The sequence below is a fragment of the Falco biarmicus genome, chromosome 7, assembly GCF_023638135.1.
Source record: "Falco biarmicus isolate bFalBia1 chromosome 7, bFalBia1.pri, whole genome shotgun sequence".
Lineage (NCBI taxonomy): Eukaryota > Metazoa > Chordata > Aves > Falconiformes > Falconidae > Falco > Falco biarmicus.
Window position 1 is genome coordinate 40,167,079 of NC_079294.1, and position 17,828 is coordinate 40,184,906.

The 17,828-nt window shown below is 49.5% G+C and overlaps 1 protein-coding gene across 2 annotated transcripts; it reads right to left on the reverse strand.

The window, feature by feature from the left end:
* Positions 1–637: 637 nt before the first annotated feature.
* Positions 638–12,767, reverse strand: CCDC198 (coiled-coil domain containing 198). 2 transcript variants are annotated; one of them, XM_056347568.1, is made up of 6 exons: positions 12,422–12,767; positions 9,173–9,249; positions 5,215–5,301; positions 4,434–4,532; positions 3,853–3,925; positions 638–1,420 (listed from the first exon to the last, which is right to left on the reverse strand). In XM_056347568.1, exons 1-6 carry the CDS (start codon positions 12,636–12,638, stop codon positions 1,176–1,178), a joined length of 798 nt encoding a protein of 265 aa, XP_056203543.1. In that variant the 5' UTR covers positions 12,639–12,767; the 3' UTR covers positions 638–1,175. The 2 variants fall into 2 exon arrangements, with proteins under 2 accessions (XP_056203543.1, XP_056203542.1); XM_056347567.1 differs by having other exon boundaries at positions 3,853–4,018.
* Between the last annotated feature and the right edge of the window lie 5,061 nt (positions 12,768–17,828).

Consider the following 17,828-nt stretch of genomic DNA (forward strand, 5'->3'; position numbering starts at 1 on the left):
TCCCTTGTATAGCGCTGGGGCCCTGCATATCCAGTTTGTCACATTGAAATCACTACGTGATGTGTAACTGTAATCTCGGTTTATATATGTGCTTGAATGACTTAATGTGTTCCAGAAAGCTGATGATTTACTGCAGTGGCCTTTACAGACCTGTGAAGACAACCAGATAGGAGACAGCACAGGGTGAAGTTCCCTTTCAGATAACAAATGACTTTATAAGGAAAAGCAGATAATTTTATGAAAAAATACAGTTTAGGAGAGATGGAAACTGCAAGAATCCCTTCGATAGATCTGATACCCTTCATATAACCATCTTTTCCAATATACATGGAAATGTCTGATTGCAATGGGGCAGCTTGTTCAAACTCTGGGTGGACACAGGAGCCTTGACCAGCACCACCGGGGTAGCGTCTGCAGGAATCGCTGGGGATCCCTCAGTTTCTACCCTTCACTTTGCAGCACTGAACCCTGAACAGAGAAAACAAGTGACCAAAAGCCAGCTTTTTCAGAAGACTGTCTACTATCTATAGAACGGGAGGTTAGAAGCAAAGAAAGTACATGTACTTCTGTATCTAGGGCAGGGGATGAGAGGAGATTAAAAAAAAAAAAAAAATAATTAAAAAAGTTAAAAATGGAATTTTAGAAATGCCAGAGTATTTATTTTAAAGACTTCCTAAATGAATGTTTTTACCTTATATTTTGAACTGGGGGTTTGTGGTTTAGAAAAGGATATAAGGTTAAAAAGTCAAACAGAAAGGTTGAGTAACCCAAAGGCAAGCAAAACGTTTCACTTCAGTGGGAACTTCGTATTTGGGGTTAACCCAGAATTTTTTCCAGCTTCTGCTTGGGTTTTTTTTGCCAACCTCCTCCTCCTCCCTCTGTCCCCACTTCACTGTTGCTCAGTCCAAGCTCCTTTTTCCCTCAGATCAGTCCAAACTGCTTTTCCCCTCAGATATTTTGATTCAGCCACATAACCCAGACAGTCATTATTTACTCCACATCAGTGGTCTCCTCATTTCCAGCTGTCTTTTCCACTGGCCCATACTCCCAGAAATGCTGCTTACAACAAACATTGTGTCTCCACCCTCGGTCCACCCATCTGGGAGGTTTTCAGCCCCACCAGAGCTGCTGGGACATATTTCTTCAGCACATCTCTCTTGCCCCAAGCCATGCCACTAGAAATCCCGGTCAAAGAAGTCATCAAAGAGAGAAATTCTCTCTGTCTTGGTTCTCACAAGCATAGGTTTGCGGTGAATCTTCTCTTCCCTTTCCCAGTCCTCAGACCCTGTGCTGGAGGTGTCCCAGAACAGATCCTTCATCTGCGGCTCCCTGCAGAACCACAGGTCAACCTTCCTGCTCCTGCCTGGAGAGCATTCGGCCCCGTCATGCTGCCTGGAGAGTCCTCCACCCCACGTATTCCCTTGAGGAGAGGAAAAAAAGAAAAAAAAGTCATAATTTTGCAGAGCTGCATGCCCAGTCCCCTAGAGTTTGGCTGGAAATGGCTATGGGCAGCTGGAGGCGTGCAAAGAAGATCCTGAGAGATCCCTCTAAGACTAGACTCATGCCCGGGGCCGGGCAGGGTAAGGTATAATATAAAGGTTTAATATACTCAGGATTATATTTGGTGAAATTATAGTCTGGCAAGAGGCAATATTGTTTTATCCCCAAGCAGAAGAGAGCTGAGGTGAAGAAACACAAGGGAATAGGAGCAGCCAAGTCTGTTCCCCTTTCTCCTGGTGAAAGTTCACTGCCAGACAAGTTTTTCACCGATTTAAGCGTTTTTACCCTCAGTGATACATTTCCAGCCTCTGCCGAAGGTTGTCACGTGCAAGCAACGCAGAACAGGGCTTGTGCCTCGGGGATGTCAGCACAAAGTGGCAGCTGAGATTTGCTTTGATTTCCCCTTCATTAGGGACAGTGAGGTCACCTTACGTGCCTTAGCACCTTCAACCCCCCCGGCTGCTCCCCCAGCCTGCATCAACCAGCGCAAGCACGAAGGACGGTAGGTCAGCACTCCAGATTCACGCTACCCCTGTTCCTGCTGCTCGCCTGTCCTCAGGGCCGGCGGGGGAAGGAAAAGCCCCTGCTCAGTGTTTGCTGGCATCACCGTTGCGCTGACCATGCCATGCTCCCTCCTGTGATGGACCACGTGCCCAAGAGAGCCTGAGATCTGTCACTGTTAAATGAATTGTACCTGATGCGTTTTCACATCAGATGTTGAAATAACACGGAGCCATGGCTGGAAATCATCTAACCGGGAGCATCTCACCTTAATTACATATCACCCAGAGGGATGCAAATCTGCGATGGAAATTGCCTGGCCCTGGGCTGTGTGAAATGGTTTCCAAATAAAACTAAACCTGAAACGTGAGTAACCTCAGTGACTGTGAACATTTACCCCATGGTCATTTAAGAATGGCAGATGTCCAGAGGCTACATCATGCATGTGAATGCAACACATCGGTGGACCACGCAATGCTGAAGCCAGGAGCAAATCTCTGGCAGCTGTTGCTCGAGCAGTCCGTTCTCCACTTTTTTCCCTCTGCTGAACCCAGTTCCAGCTTCCCAATGTGCCCAAGGGTCTGCCAGAGAAGATTTACTGCAAGGTGTTGAACATTTTTTTTTGCGGTGTTGTGTGGGTACCCTCTTTCAGTCCTTCATGCATGTCAAAGGGGAGAGGCAAGGCTGACTGTTCTGCCAAAAAACAGTCTCAAAAGATCCCTGAAAATACCCAGCGATCTGTAATCATCCAGGTTTCCTTTTTGCGGCAAGGGATACATCACACATTTTTTCAGAGCAGAAAATTTTGGTATGTGACCAGCCTGGTGCAGTAGAAGAGATCTTCTGAAGCCTGCCCTGCTGGACCCCAGCTGAAGAGGTGAGCTGGCTGTTTGCACCCTGTGCACCACGTCTGCCAGGGAACAGCACAGTTGCGTACCCATGGGTGCCTGCAGCTGCCCCAGTTCAGCCCTGCACTCCCTCCAGGAAGGGACCAGCTCTGTGCCCGCATGGGCCAGCGTGGGGCTGGGCTTGGCTTCAGCTCCCCAGCTGAGGATGGATGCGTGTTGTGGTGGAGACTGTGCCAGAGTAACTCATGTCTTGTGCTTGAAGGAAAGCTGTCAGGGCACATTTTAATCAGAGACTGCCAATGCTGCCAGAGTCACCACTGTGATGTTGTCACAGCCTGTGTCCACCTGAGCACACCCCAGGCTCAGGCAGGAGGTGTCCCATGCTGGGGCAGAGGGCAGGGGGCAAAACCTGGTAAAAGGGTTGGTCTTCAGGCAGTCATTTTCCTTTTTCTTTTTCTCCTTCATCCCTTTGGCCATTACGTTGGTGGAGCTTCAGAGGTTCCCCCCAGCCTGTGTATGCTCACCTTTGCAGCATCCTGTATGTTCACCACCTGGGACAGTTTTGCCTGATGGACTCCCTGACTCTCCACGGACGTGGGACCCCAGGGACACCCTCTGTCCTCATGCTTAGTTTGCTGTGTAGGGGACATGTGGGACAAGCTAAGACTTTCCTGTCAGTGAGAACTTGCTGCCGCAGGGGCCTGGCCCTAAGGACTTTGGTTTTACGCCCCTATGGCCAGTCCATGGCGCTTAACTCGCATCTGCTTGGGTCCGTTTGGGTGCTGTCAGAGAACCAGACCAGAGACCTGCGTCCTGTTCTGAGGCATCCCAACGCTTTGTCTTATGAACACATCTCTCCGCCTTCCCCCCACCAGTCTTTTGAACTTGCACTGTGCCACTGCAGGAGATGGAGCAGTGCAAGCAGCTTCCATGGGGAAACTTCTCTGACGACATTTAAGAGACTAGCGAGTTCTACATTGCCTTGGAAATTTATTCTACTTACCACGATCGTCTCCGTGAAAACACTGATTGTGCTCAGCAGGGACGAGGTCTTGGCTTTCGGCGCTGTTGCCTCTCTGGAAAGTGTCAAGAACTTTCTTTGGGCTGAATTCCTTGATTTTTTGTTTATTGATTTTTGCCTCCCTGTGGAGATTTCGCTTCAGCTCTGCCTGGGTTTGCAAATGAGTCGTCAACACAAGCACCAGAGGAGCAAACACATTTTAACAGCTCAATGCAGCATATCATTAGGGGGTTAGCGTTGAAAATAATTACACAGCTGAGTAGTTGAACCCAAGCAAATAGTATTTGCCAAACTGGGTATGTGATAGAGCATGAGCCGGCCAGAGATTTTTGGTTTCTCCATGAGGCGCAGCTAAGTGAGGGCAAAATGTTGGAAAATCCACAAATATACAGGGGCCCTGGGGAAGCTCCCCACCTCTCCTCTGCCTGAGCCATAGGAATGCTTCGTTTGACCTTCCCAGCAAGAGGCTTCAAGCATCCCAGTCCGTGGGAGAGGCACTGGGGATGGGCAGACCCCCATACGAGTGTATACCCAGCCTCTCCCCAAATCCATCTCAGCATTACCTCTCGGCGCTTGCGGGTCAAGTCCAGCATCTGCAGCTTGTGCAAGTGCTGACGTCTGCCAGGGAGGTGTCTTGGGCTTTGCCCCCTCTTCTCCAGAGCCTACGAGGTATTAAAAAATGTAAATAAATACACCTGCAGGTTTTGAAAGAGAACGGAACAGCCGCCAGCTTGCAAACCCACGCCCAGCCCCTCAGGGCCTCCCCAGATAAAGGCAGCCAGCATCTCCCTGTGCAGCCAACTTGCAGAAATTTATCACAGATTTCCACTGTGCTTGCAGTTTATCTCACAGCTCTGGGGCATGATGGAAAAAAAAAATCGTCATTAAAACAATGTACACATGCTTCTTCCCCCCAAGGTGTTACTACTTTGAGCCGGCTGTCCAAGAAAATTTCATCATCCAAAGGAAGGAAACACTTTTGCACGTTTGGGACTGCCAGCAGTGGTTACAGCACACAGCGCTTGCGGTCTTCTCCCTGCCAGCTGCAAGTGACGGGTTCGAGTTGCTCAGGTTTAAAGAGTGGTCCTCAAACCTTTAGCCTCAAAAATATTTAAGGTCCTGGCTCAGCAGGTCCTCATTCAGGCAACTGTCACGCTGGAGATTCAGAAGCTTTCCCCTTGTTTCCTTTCACCCACACACCAGTGTTTCAGCAAGTTCCCAGGCTCAGCCAGGGACAGTAGTGCAGCCAGTGCAAACCAGAACTCCTTGGGATGCCCAAACTGTGAGGGAAAGGAGCCTGCAGCCAGCAATGACTCACGCACAGGGCTTGACCTGTGTGCTTACCTTCATTCTGGGGACTGGAGACACTTCTTGCTGACTCCAGGGCTTTGCAGGAGCAATTGCTTGCACAGGACCAGCAGGTTCAAGCCTCTGCAAGTCCAATATTTATAATATTCAGCGTTGGTTGTTCCATACAATCATAAAAACTGATATGAAACTACCTTGACGTTTTTCTAGCTCCAATTCTGGCCCAGCTGCTTAGAATAGAGGGAAGAGATTGACATCTCTAGTGGATGCTCAGCGAGATGAACACTTTGGTCCTTCAGGAGAAGACAAAACTGGGGGGATCTCCTGCATTACAGTCAAAGCAGCAAAAACCCAGTTTGACACTAGTTGCATGCCTGTAGGTATTTCTCTTTGAGTCTCAACAGTGCCCAAGACCAGGGTGAAGACATACCCCAGCTGGGATTGCTTCATGTCAAAGCTGAAGCGTGGACACATATCATAATTTAATAGAAAGTCTCCTAGCAGGTCATCCAAGGGTAGATCCCAGTTACTTGAGACCCAGAGCACCGTCCCCAGTGTCTAACCAATCTCTTTTACATTAACCTAAGACCTTTCCCTGCAGAACTGTGCGTGGTACAAAGTGCCTTTCCTGGAGGCTAATGGAAGTGGGCAGAGACTTGCTTTACAGACTGCTCTGAGCAGTCTGAGCATGGATCTTAAGGAGCTAAGTTACCTCCTTAGATGATGCCAAACTACTAGATGATACTGGGTCATTTCATGGCTTGATATTGCTGGTGTCCCCTTCTAGGATGGCAGCTCAGTACGGCTTCCGTAAAAATTAAAGGGAGCATCAAGGACTTCATCGGTAAGACCTGACTTACACTTTATGAGGGACATCATTAACTCCTTGAATATGAACTAGTGTCCAATAAATGGTGACATGTCTCTGCGTGCACTGAACTGCTGCCAAAGCCTGAGCTATAATTTTGAAGCATCCTCTAAATCAGTGCAAAAATGCAGGAGAAAAGAAGTCAGCAGCATCATGTAAAGGGGGAATTTCCCGTTAGCCAACACCAAGTTCACCTGTCTCTCAGCATCAAAAAAAACCCCCCACAAAACTGAATATGAAACTTAAAAAAATGGCACTAGATGGCAGCATGTGACACCACAAACTGTGGTCCGGGCTGTGCATCACTCCCGAGGTGCCATCAAGGCAGCCAGCGGCAGGTCACTGAAGGCACAGAACCTCCCACATCTATCTGCCCATCTCGCTGTGCCTGGCAGGGAAGCCAGTTTTTAGGCTTTCGGATAAAGTTCTGTCACAGGCTGGAAAACTGACTCTTTTCTTTCATCTCTGTGAACCTCACAGGATTTTTCTCTGCAAATACGCTCTGACCGAAATCCTCTAAAAGTCCTTGAGAAGGACACGTCATCCTGCTCTGCTGTCTTTGAAAATATTCCCATAGGAAAAAAGCCTTTTGCTGGAGCTGTTTACAGTCCCTAACAGCAACGGCAGAAGTATGGGGTAGGATTAACAGTGTCTTCATCCTGCAGTGAGTATTATCAGTGTTTAAATAATACATTAATACAGCCATAATGGAATTAAGATCAATGACAAAAAATTACGTGCAGTTAGGAGATTTCTAAAGGTGGCTGTGATTCCACGTGACAGTTCACACGGCGTAGCTGGGCTCCTTCCAGGTGCTGCCGCCTCATCCTCCCACCAAATCCAGGGACATGTTATTCAATAGTTGGTGGCCACCCATGCTCTCTGAAGCGACCAGTCATGGCCAGAGCCACAGCCCTAAGTGGAGCTGGTTTAACTGACCCTGTCTGGTGGCAATTCTGTCCTTTATTATAGTAAAAAGACCTTAATCACCTCAAGGAAGGCTTGAGCAAAGCACCCCAGCTTCAGCAGGTGTGCTGTTGGGCAACATATGGAGCAGGTTTGTCACCAAATTTTGGGAGAGCGGAGATGCTCTCAGGGAGAAACAGGGGTGTCTCAAAGCAGTGCAGGGAGGCAAGATGTTTGCCTAAGGATTTTAATTGCAAGGGGTAATAGAGGTGGCTGGGAAGGAGGATTACCAGTGTGGGCAGCTCTTTGCTGCTTTAACGCACAGCAGTGCCGGGGCTGCTCGAAGCTGCAGGACCCACGGGAGTGCTACAGAGGCACACAGCCAGGTGGGACATGTACATCTCTTCCAGAGATTAAACAGCCAGGAACTGTGTTTGGCCCCATTTATCCCCCAACCCCGAGGACTCCCTCCAGCTGCCTAGTTAGGCTGCTGATACGTCCCATTACAGCTGGGCTCTTTTAGAGTGGTCTCAGCAGCAGGTACAACATTGGTCTTTAATTTCTAATTGAAAGTCCTGCCTACATGAGAGCAGGGGTGGGGGCGTGTGGTTATTTCCAGCAGCTGAGTGGTTTCCCAAGTAAAACACCCTGCTGCACCTGTGCTTGGAGGGGTTTGGACAAGTGGTTCTTTTTCCCTGCCTGATTTTATCCCTCTGAGACCTCTTTGCTCTCAGTTTTGAAGCCCCTGGACCTGGGTCAAGCAGCAGGGAAGAAACACAGCTAAAAGCCTCAAGCATGAGTTCTGAAAGAGAAAGTTCTGAGGAGTAAAGTGGAAGAGCTGTAGCTCTGGGGCAATCCAGAGCAGGGCTGAACCTGGTGTCTACAATGACCTTCTGTGGGCACATAGGGAAGAGGGGAGAACTGAGTCTGAGTCAAACTCTGGCAGCTTTGCATCCTCAGTGATGAGCAGGTAAGAGATTGAATGTTGGAAGGTGTGCTGGCGGGTATGGGGGGGTGTGGAGAAGCAATGAAAAGTCAGGTGGAGCACAGAAAGCAGTGTGATTCTCGGGCTTTGGGTTTTAAATAACCGGATTTATGGCAAGAGTTGTACGATCCTGGTAATACAGCTCCAGCTTGGCCCTGCGAGCACATGGTGGGGGGTCTCCAAGGCCTGAGCCCCACCCCAGTTTTGTATTGTATGTAAGCATCAGTGCAGAAAAATAACAGCACAGAAAACGCATGTGGAGGGCTTCTTGTCACTGTTGTTTTTTAGTTTTCTTTTAATGAAATAGCAACTTTAGTCTTTGTGCAGCATGGTATGTTAGCTGTGTCTCCTTTCCTCCTCTGCAGTAAATTATATGGATATAAATATATCTCTAGAGTGCTAGTTATGTTATGGTGACTCCTGGGGGGGAAAGCCCAATTGCCAGGTCAGGCAGAGTCATGGGTTTCAGGGCTGGGAGGGGAAGGGATCTGGGAAGTGTAAAAAGGGGAAAGGAAGGAATTCAAGGAGGAATGAACAAATTTTTTGGGGGGGATTTTTTTTTATGCCTCTAGATATACAGGGGTGTGTATGCATATGTATATACCATGCTGTTGAGAGGAGAAGGTAAAGGTATGTGTGGGTACATAGCGTGCATAGCAAATATGGAATCCTAAAATACTTGCTCTGTATTTTCACCGACCCCATTGCAAAGTGCGTCTGTCTGCTGGTACCAGACACTGGTGGGATATTTGGCCTGAAGAGGCAAACCCAGCCCCACATGATGCAAGTTGGACGCCTTCTGCCAAGGGCTTAGTCTTGGCCACATCAGCCACATGGGAGCACTAAAATTTGGCTGGGGCATGTGTCTGCACTGGGTGCCTCCATAGCATGTGAGGGCTGGCCAGCGAGGAGTCGGGCAGGTGGGCAAAGTCCAGGGCCTGGCTGCACTGGCCCCTCTTTGGCTGTTTTAGAAGATGTAGCCTTTGTCTTGTGCTAAGGAACCAAAAATAACTTCTCTGCGGTCAGTATATCTGCTCTGGCCCAGATAACAAACTTGGGTGGTGATAAAGCTCATCTAGGGAGGATCATCTAAAGGCAGGACCTCCTGCTTGCGTTACTGTATGGTATTTGTTTTCCCCTCTGTGGTGCTGTGACTTGTGCCCATGTCCCCGAGAAAGCCCACATCAACAGGTCGATAAGAGCAACTCATAGGGAGCTTTTCAAACTCGCCTTACTTGAGGTCTTCGAGGTGGGTGCTGCTTAATGATGCTGGCTTCTCCCTTTTCTGGCACGGTGTTGAAAGAAAGGGGCCCTTAAAGATGAAAGAAAAAGTGGATGAAGTAACTATTGGGCAATCATCAGCTGCTAGGCTGTACTCAGCAATGTTTTTCTGCTCTATTTTTTAGTTGACATGTCCTACTAAAGTGTCTCTTGGCGTACTCCAGGAACATGTGGTATAAAAATTATTCTATTAGCTGCAGAAATAAAGTGAGGATGTACCTGTGCCTGAGGCATCTAAAAAATGTCTGCCACATGCCTCTCCTACTTCCCTCTACAACCTCTCATTCATCTTGTATGTGACAATAACCATCCTCTGCAACTCCTGTGGCCTCCTCAACTCCCTGGGTCCCACGTGCGACCAAGGGTCCTTTTCTCTTGCCACAACCTGTGACCGTCAGCTGGCCAAGAAACCTCTGAGCTTTGCCCCTTTCTCACTGCCTGCCCTTTTGAAGCAGGGAACAGGCAGCAGTTTGAGTCTTTTCTTTGCTGCTCAGTGCCTGAGACTTTATAACTGTTACTTCTTAGTTCCACCAAAAAAATATCTCTGATGCTTTTACCAACCACAGCAGAACTGGGATGCAGCCAGCCAGTGCGCTCAGAATTTAGTGGGTTACGGTCGGACAAGTGGTACAATCACAGAACCTCATCTTTGGAAATCAGCCTGAAATAAGGTGCTACACCCCCAGCACTCGCCTGTTAGTTATTAAAGCAGTGCTTTTGCTGAGGCCTGAATGTGACCTGAGCCCAGGTCTGTCCTGCACTGATGCTCTCAGCTGGCTGCCTTTCCCTCCCGCCCCTTGCGCAAATAAATACTTGCATGCGCAGTAAGTATTTGGCTTACAAAAGAGTTTTTCTATTCCATCTGCTCTCCAAAAAAACTGTCCTGGGTCATTGAAATGCCATTTTATATGGTGGAGTCAAGTGAGTTGTTGCTGAGCAGCTTCTGTTCCCGTGTGGTGGGAGCCCCAAGGTGGCCACAGGGGAGGAGACTTGGGGATAAGGTGCAGGAATTACATTATAGCTGATGCTAAATGTAATAGTTATATTAAAAAGAATAATTTGGAGGTGACCTTATGGGGACTTCAGTGGTCCCTTTAAATAAGCCCGATGGAAGATTGCCAAGGCAGGGCACTTGGACAAGACAGAGGAGGTGAAGGAGCATGTTGGGGTATGGGAAGAGATGGTGACTCCATCAGATAAATGTTTGCTGGGCTCTGCAGAGCACCAGCAATGATTAACCACTGAGCAAAGCTGCGGCTGCTCCACACATGCAGGAATGTGTCCCTGAAGTGAAAATTTCCAGTGCAGGAGGCTTCTCCATAGACAATCTTCAGCTGCTGAGGAACATGTACTGAAACAGCAGCTTATAATAGCAAGAGGAGGGTGATTAAATTATTGCTTCTCAATCTGCAGGAAAAATTGGTGCATAGGGAATTTCTAATGGGGAAGTACAATGTAAGGAGGTGGCTTGTGGTGCTGGGAACATGGCACAGGCAAGGGGCTGGGACTCGGGAGAAGGTTGTTCTGGTGAGAGGTATGGCTTTGGGGAATTTCTCCCTTGTGAGATTTGATGGTTTGTTTTGTGTGTGTTTGGTTTGGCGTTTTTTGTTTGTTTTAAATTATTTCCACTCATTCTATCCATGCTTATGTCTTGTATGAGACTTGCCCTTATCCTCTGTAGATACAGAACTGGGGGCCAAGTACTTGCTGTCCCCGAACCTGCTTGTTCCTGGTGCAGGGATGGTCCCTGGCACACCTGCATGATGCCAGCAATAGAGACCATCGCCTCACTGTACCGTGCTGCCAGTGCCAAGCCCGAGCTGAAGGCGTTCTCATGGCTTTTATTTTTCACCCTTGCACTCCAGTAGCAGCAGATTCTCCCCACTGGAGGAAGTGGGATTTAACACAAGTCAGGATGAACCATCATAAACCAAACAAAACTTACTCTCTTGGAGGCTTTGCTTATTTAGACAGCAGCTCAAGCTAATACGTCGCTCAAGTACTCTTGAGCATACTCTTTTTATTTCTGAAAATGAAAAGTAATAGAAAATGACATTTATTGAGGGATTTTAAAACTTTTTATAAAAATATATGGTTCTTTACAAGCACTTGTTAAATGCCCAGTGATGATAGTTTTCCAGAACAGGAATATTTGGTCGTACTTGCTGTCATGAAGTATTTGAAGCCCCCTGCTGTACAGCCAGACCTGATCTGTATTCTCTCCAAGACCTCCAGCTCTGGGAACGTCACTCTATTGTGCCAGAGGTTTATTTGCTTTCACCGTTTACCTGATGCCTCTTGGTGAATGACCCTGAAGGAAATATCTACCCCCCGGTGAAGCAGCACTGCTTAATGCTGCTCGGTGTGTGTCAGAAATCCGTTTTTGGAAATGGAAAAGCAGGGAGGAGGGTGCTAGGGCTGCTGATCCTGCGTCCTCTGCGCTGCCCTTTCTCAAACCACTCCGGCGTTCGTGGGCATTTCTCCCTACGCCCAGCTAACATGGCTGGGGAGGCCGTTCGTCACCATCCCACTCGTTGTACAGAGCTACACATCCACTTTCAGATGGGTCCAAACCTCCTTCCTCACCTCCAGGAAGGGCTTGGGTATGGATGGAATTTAAACCCTGCTCTGAAAGGCTGCAGGAGAGGCTGCACGGCGCCACTTGTAGAAAAACACACACAGCTATATAGTGTCTGCCTTCCTCTGCCTCTTGGCTTATGAAATTAGCCCTGTGCAAGACATGGCTATGATTTTTTTTGATGCTGAGTTTTACCCTGCTGAGCACATTACCCAGAATCGAATTCTAATTAAGCTAATGATTTTATATACCCAGCAGCTGCAGGTGAGCAGGATGCATATATGGCCAAGAGTTATGGGGCTGCTGTGCAAGGGCTTGCTCAGACTCAGGCTGGGGTCATTGCGTGCCAGGACGATGCTGGGGAGTGGGGCCATGCCCAGAGGGATGACTGATGGAGTAAGGATCCTGAAATCTGGTGACCCAGATGCTTTCTGAAACAGGTCTGGGGGAATGAGTTTTCCCAAAGCTAAAATGTCCTGGAAATGGCAAAAAGCTGCTGATGCAGAATGGCATGTGCACGCCCCTGCACCCAGCCCATGTTGCAGCAAGCAAACCAACAGCCCCAGCTGAGCCCCCTTGGTTCTCTGCCCTGCGCTTTGCAATATTTCAGTGATGACCTCCTTACCTGTAGAAGCTCTCCCATACCAGGTTTCCCGGAGAGGTGGAAGTTCCTGGTGAAAGGTGGGTTTTCCCCACTTTGCTGCAGCTGGCGGGTGCAGGCTGGGCTGTCCCAGCACACCAGGGAGCTGGTACGGGGTGGCAAGAGCAGGCATGTCCTCCCCAGCACCCATTGGTGCCACCTTGGTCACCTTGGGGTGCGCCTTGGAAGAGCTCAGGCCCATTCTGCAGGGCGGTGGCTTTGAAAGGAGAAGGAAAATCCGCTCACACACTGTCCTCCCTGAACATGGAGGGGCCTTTGTGAGCAGCTTTGGAGCCGGAGGAGCTCCCTGCCAAGGCTGGGGCTGGCTCCAGTGGACATGCTCACACGTCCTTCCCAGGTCAGTTAAACATTGACCCATCCCTGGCCATTCCCCCGCAGGGACGAGAGGAAGCTGCTGCTAACAGAGAAGTGGAAAGCAGCTCAAGGAGCCAGCACCAAGCTCCAGGGAAGCTTTGATTTTCACCTGCAAGTGGTTTTCAACCAGGAGCACCACCTTAGCTGACTGTTGGGTGAGATGCAGGTATTTCTACAAGCAGCTCTCTTGCTAAATCTTCAGGGTTTGGAAGGGAAATTCGATCCTTGAAGAACAAGAAGGGTCAAACTGTCTCCCACCCCCCATGGGAGAAGCGGTCTAGGGACAGGGGCTGGCCAGGGAGCATCACCCACCCTTGCTCCTGCCAGAAAAAATGCAGCTTCAGCACAAACCCACCTGAAAATCCAGGCCAAAGTGAGTCATATTTTCAAATGAAAATATAAAATCAACACCCTGCTTTTCTCCTGAGTTTCTCAGTGCTTAATGTCTATTTTTCCTTCCCCCTCCCCTGCTGAGAACAGGTAATTCCTGTTAAGCAGCTTGTGAAAACTGTGAATTAAATGCAATGATGGATGTGTCGGAGCAGTGGAAAACCTACGTGGATGTTAAAGCTAGTGTCTGTTGTGCTGTATTTGGGTGTTTCACCTTGGGTGCAATGCTGTGGCCTTGGCCCTGCCAAAGTCCTCGGAGGGTTCCCCTGCTCCACATGCCACCGAAGCCCCCCTCTTGGCCAGGTTTCTTTCCAAGCCATATGGGTTTTGCCACCTGCCACGCAGGATGGCACCACAGCCTGTTGCACAGTGATTTAGGGAAGGGAATTGCAAAGGGACGGATATACCTGGGGTTGATACTGCTCCAAGCACTTAATCTCTGAGCGAAGAGATGCTCCTTGCAGTTAAAGGTGATGCAGTTCCTTCTGGCTGGATCATGAGTGCCAGGTCCCACCCCCCTTGCTGCAGTACAGCTCTGTGCCTCAAGGATGTTAGCCTGACAGCACTGCACAACACCTTAATGCTGCATCAGTTAATGACCGGTATCACCCAGCAAATCCCTAAACAGGCACACGCTGCAACACGGGGAGTTCCACCTGAATGTGAGGAAAAACGTCTTTACCGTGAGGGTGCCGGAGCGCTGGGCCGGGCCGCCCAGAGAGGTGGTGGGGTCTCCTTCTCTGGAGACATCCAAACCCGCCTGGGCTGTGCAGCCCGCTCTAGGAGACCCTGCTTGAGCAGGGGGTGGGCTGGGTGAGCTCCAGAGGTCCCTTCCAGCCCCACCAGGCTGGGGTCCTGTGATTTTCCCATGGAGGGGCAGAGTTTTTTACTCACCTGCACATGGAGCAAAGGTGAACCAGGGGGAGGATTCAGCACAGGGCACCAGTCTCACATCCAACTGCAAGAGCAGATTGCCTCTGCCTTAAAACTACTCCTTAAAATGAGTTTTAAATTACAAAAGACACAGGCACAGGAGGAGATGGAAGCTGGGTGGCATGGATTTTTGCCAAAATAACACCTGGACTTTATGCAAATCTTCAGTGAGTAAAGCAGAAAGAATTGTAACAATGAAATAATCCAGCACTGTTTCACTGGCTGGAATGCGTACTGGTGTGGCTAATAGATCCCATTATTATGCATCTGTAACGCTAAGAAATATGGCTTGTTCCTCTCTCTGCTGCTTGTCACTTGCATTAACAAGGGATGTTCATCTTATCCCAGCCAAGGCTGAGGATACCGGTGGTGCTGATGTAACGCTGCCTGCAGTGCCTGGTCGCGGAGCCCTGCGGCGAGGGTGCGTGCAGGCAGCGATGCTCAAGGCAGGTTATCACAGCACGTTTTGCTTTTCTTCCAGACAGCCAGGCCCTGGCGTGAAGGAGAGTCTGATAGTGCTGCTGCCAGATCGAAACCGGCATTTTCCATGGGGTGGAAATGAGACAGCGCAACTGAAATGAAACCTTCACGTTGCTGGGGATGATAGAAGGGCTCGTCAAAGATGCCCACAGTGGCAACAGCAGCCACATCTGATTGGTCACTTGACAGCAGTGATTATCGGTTTGCATTCCTCTAATGGATAACGCATCACACAAAACAGCCTCTGTTTATTGTCTGATTTCTTGCGTTTAATACATTTTCTCTAGCTGAAAGGCTGAGCTGCACTCTAAGGAAAACAATTACCTTCCTCACTTAATAAGGATGATAAACTGGGGGTTGGGCAGCAGATGAATGACAGGACTTTAAGGAATTGGTGAGTGAGATGCACATCCCTGGAGAGCTCATAAAAGCTGGGCTGCAGGAAAAACCATGGGCTCAGTACTGGGGTCACTTTGCAGACAGCACCAAGCTGGGAGCGGGAGTGTTGATCTGCCAGAGGGCAGGAGGCTCTGCAGAGGTGTCTGGGCAGGCTGGGTCAATGGGGCAAGGCTGGTGGTGTGAGGTTCAACCAGGCTCAGTGCTGGGTCCTGCCCATGGGTCACAGCAACCTCGCGCAATGCTACGGGCTTGGGAAGGAGCAGCTGGGAGCTGCCTGGTGGAGAAGGGCCTGGGGGTGCTGGTCGACAGCCGGCTGGACATGAGCCAGCAGTGTGCCCAGGTGGCCAAGGAAGCCAGCAGCATCCTGGCTAGTGTCTGAAACAGTGTGGCCAGCAGGACTAGGACAGTGATGGCCCCCCTCTGCGCAGCAGTGGTGAGGCTGCACCTTGAATAGCACGTTCAGTTTTGGGCCCCTCACTTCAAGAGGGATGCAGAGGTGCTCGAGCGTGTCCAGAGAAGGGCAATGGGGCTGGGGAAGGGTCCGGAGCACAGCTCTGATGAGGAGCCCCTGAGGGAACAGGGGGGGTTCAGCCCAGACAAAAAGGAGGCTGAGGGGAGACCTTGCCGCTCTCTCCAGCTGCCTGACAGGAGGGTGTAGGCAGGTGGGGGTCGGTCTCTGCTGCCAGAGGACAAGAGGAAACGGCCTCAAGTTGTGCCAGGGGAGGTGTAGATTGGGGATCAGGAATAACTTCTTCACTGAAAGGGTGGTGAAGCACTGGAACAGGCTGCCCGGGGAGGTGGTGGAATCACCATCCCTGGAGGTGTTTTTGAAATGCGTAGATGTGGTGCTTGGGGACAGGGTTTAGTGGTGGGCTTGGTGGTGCTGGGTTAACGGTTGGACTTGATCTCAAAGGTGTTTTCCAACATGAATGATTCCATGAAAGCAAGGGATTAGATACCTGCTTGCCCCTGGGGATCAGGGGCACTCATGGCTGCTGTGGTGGTCACTGCCTGGAGTTAGTGGTGGGGTCGGGTTGCAGGAGCAAATCCCCTGACCACCCACAGCAGGGTCTGGGGGGAGCGTGGTGGTGGCAGAGAGGGGAAAGCCTTCCGCAGCCCTGGTTCAACCCTCAGCTTTGTGCACTGTGCAAGCAGCAGCGTGGGGGATGCTCGCCCCTAGCAGAAAGCCTGGGTTGGGTTAGGCGATGTCTGCTAAGCCTGATGTGAGGCAGAAAGTGGCTGCTGGGCTCGGCTCTTCTCCCTGGAGAAATGCAAGGCTGATCGCTAGTCTCTGGAGATGGGACGTGCACAGGGCCTGCTTGTAGAGAGTGACAGGCTGGCAGAGTAACACACTGTGCCCCTGGCCATGGAGTGTCTCGAGTAGGGGAAAACTGACTCAGACACAGGGATTTCACGTGATCCCTGTGTACTACTCCATGAGGTTCCTTGAAGGATCCAGTTCTGGGCCTGAAGATGCTGCCATGAGGCCGCTTGCCAAAATATACTCATCAATGCATACTAAAAGGAAACGTTTGTTTTTCCCATGTGTTCAGTTTGGCAGGAGCTAGTTTCAGTAAAACACATCTCTCAAAACTATCTAGTACTGTAAATGAACATATCAACTCCAGAATCGGCTTGGGGTGGTGCGCAAGCTGTCATGTACTATGTGTTTTTAGCTGTATTGTCCCATCAGTATCTCCTGTTGGATATAATCCATTTCCTTAGACTCTTTTTAACGTTTAGCTCCTTTTGAAAGCAGCGTAAGAGTAGCTGGGCCCATATTCTCAAATGCTGGAAGAGATTTTTAAAAGATCACGTATGTGTGTCTGTGTGTGTAGCTAAACCTTAGGCCTCCGGTTTTAGTGTGAAGGGGATGGTTGGTTGGATTGGCTTCCACAGCCCTAATTCTGCAGCAGTGTGATGAAGGACTCCGACTTTGGTGGGTTTGGTTTGGTGGTTTTGGGTTTTTATAATATACACAGGTATTTTGTCAGCTCTGCTGGTCACAAGGAACAGTTTAGACATGACTGTTAAAAGATAACCATCGAATCAGCGGGAGTCAAACAAAAAGGTGCTTTTGTTACTATTCACATGCATTGCTTTGCAGCAGTATTAAGCCCTAATGGCTGTGGGGACAGGCTGGCTGCCTGCCACCCTCCAGCCTTGTCACTGCCACCTCTGCTCCTGGAGCCAGTGTTGTCCCAGGGCACTTCTCCAGACCACGGGGCTCACACGGGACCCCACACGCAGCAGGGCAGCATGAGGGGCTCGCCAGGACACGCCAGCCAGGATGTCCTCCAGGAGAGGTGAGCCTGCAGCCAGCCCCGACTACAAACAGCAGCTTTGTGCTGGGTGGGCTCTTGCTATCATACAACTTGCATTATTAATAACAAACCCTTTCTCTTTTTTTTTTTTTCTTTTTGTTTCCTGGCAAAAAAAACCAAAAACCCACCCTACTAGCTGCTAATCAAACTCACAACAGTGGCCAGACCAGTAGAGCACAGAAATCTCCAATACTTTCCAGGTTTTTTTGTTTTGTGGTTTGTTTTTTTTTTCAGGGAATAATAGAAACAAGTGCTTGTCTGCATATCAAGTGCTCTCAAATAAAAGTAATCTTGCATGGTTGATCCTAGGAACACTACAAGAAAACAGCCAGCCTGAATTATGCAGTGCCAGGCTTAGGGAAGAAACTGGGTAGGCTGGCTGGTTTGTTTTGGCTTTTGAAAGGCTTTTCTACGGTGGAGGTTAAGAAAAATATTTGTTTGGCCCAAAGTTCTAGAAAATAGGAACTGATGTTTCCCAGGGATGCTGGCAA

What these genes read in the sequence shown, in the direction of transcription:
- CCDC198 (XM_056347567.1), bottom strand. Translation starts at nt 12,638, where the DNA reads ATGGGCCTGAGCTCTTCCAAGGCGCACCCCAAGGTGACCAAGGTGGCA. An exon ending in GTATGGGAGAGCTTCTACAG is followed by an intron (nt 9,250 to 12,421) that starts GTAAGGAGGTCA and finishes TTCATCTTTAAG; the next exon opens with GGCCCCTTTCTTTCAACACC. An exon ending in ACCCACCTCGAAGACCTCAA is followed by an intron (nt 5,302 to 9,172) that starts GTAAGGCGAGTT and finishes TTGGACTTGCAG; the next exon opens with AGGCTTGAACCTGCTGGTCC.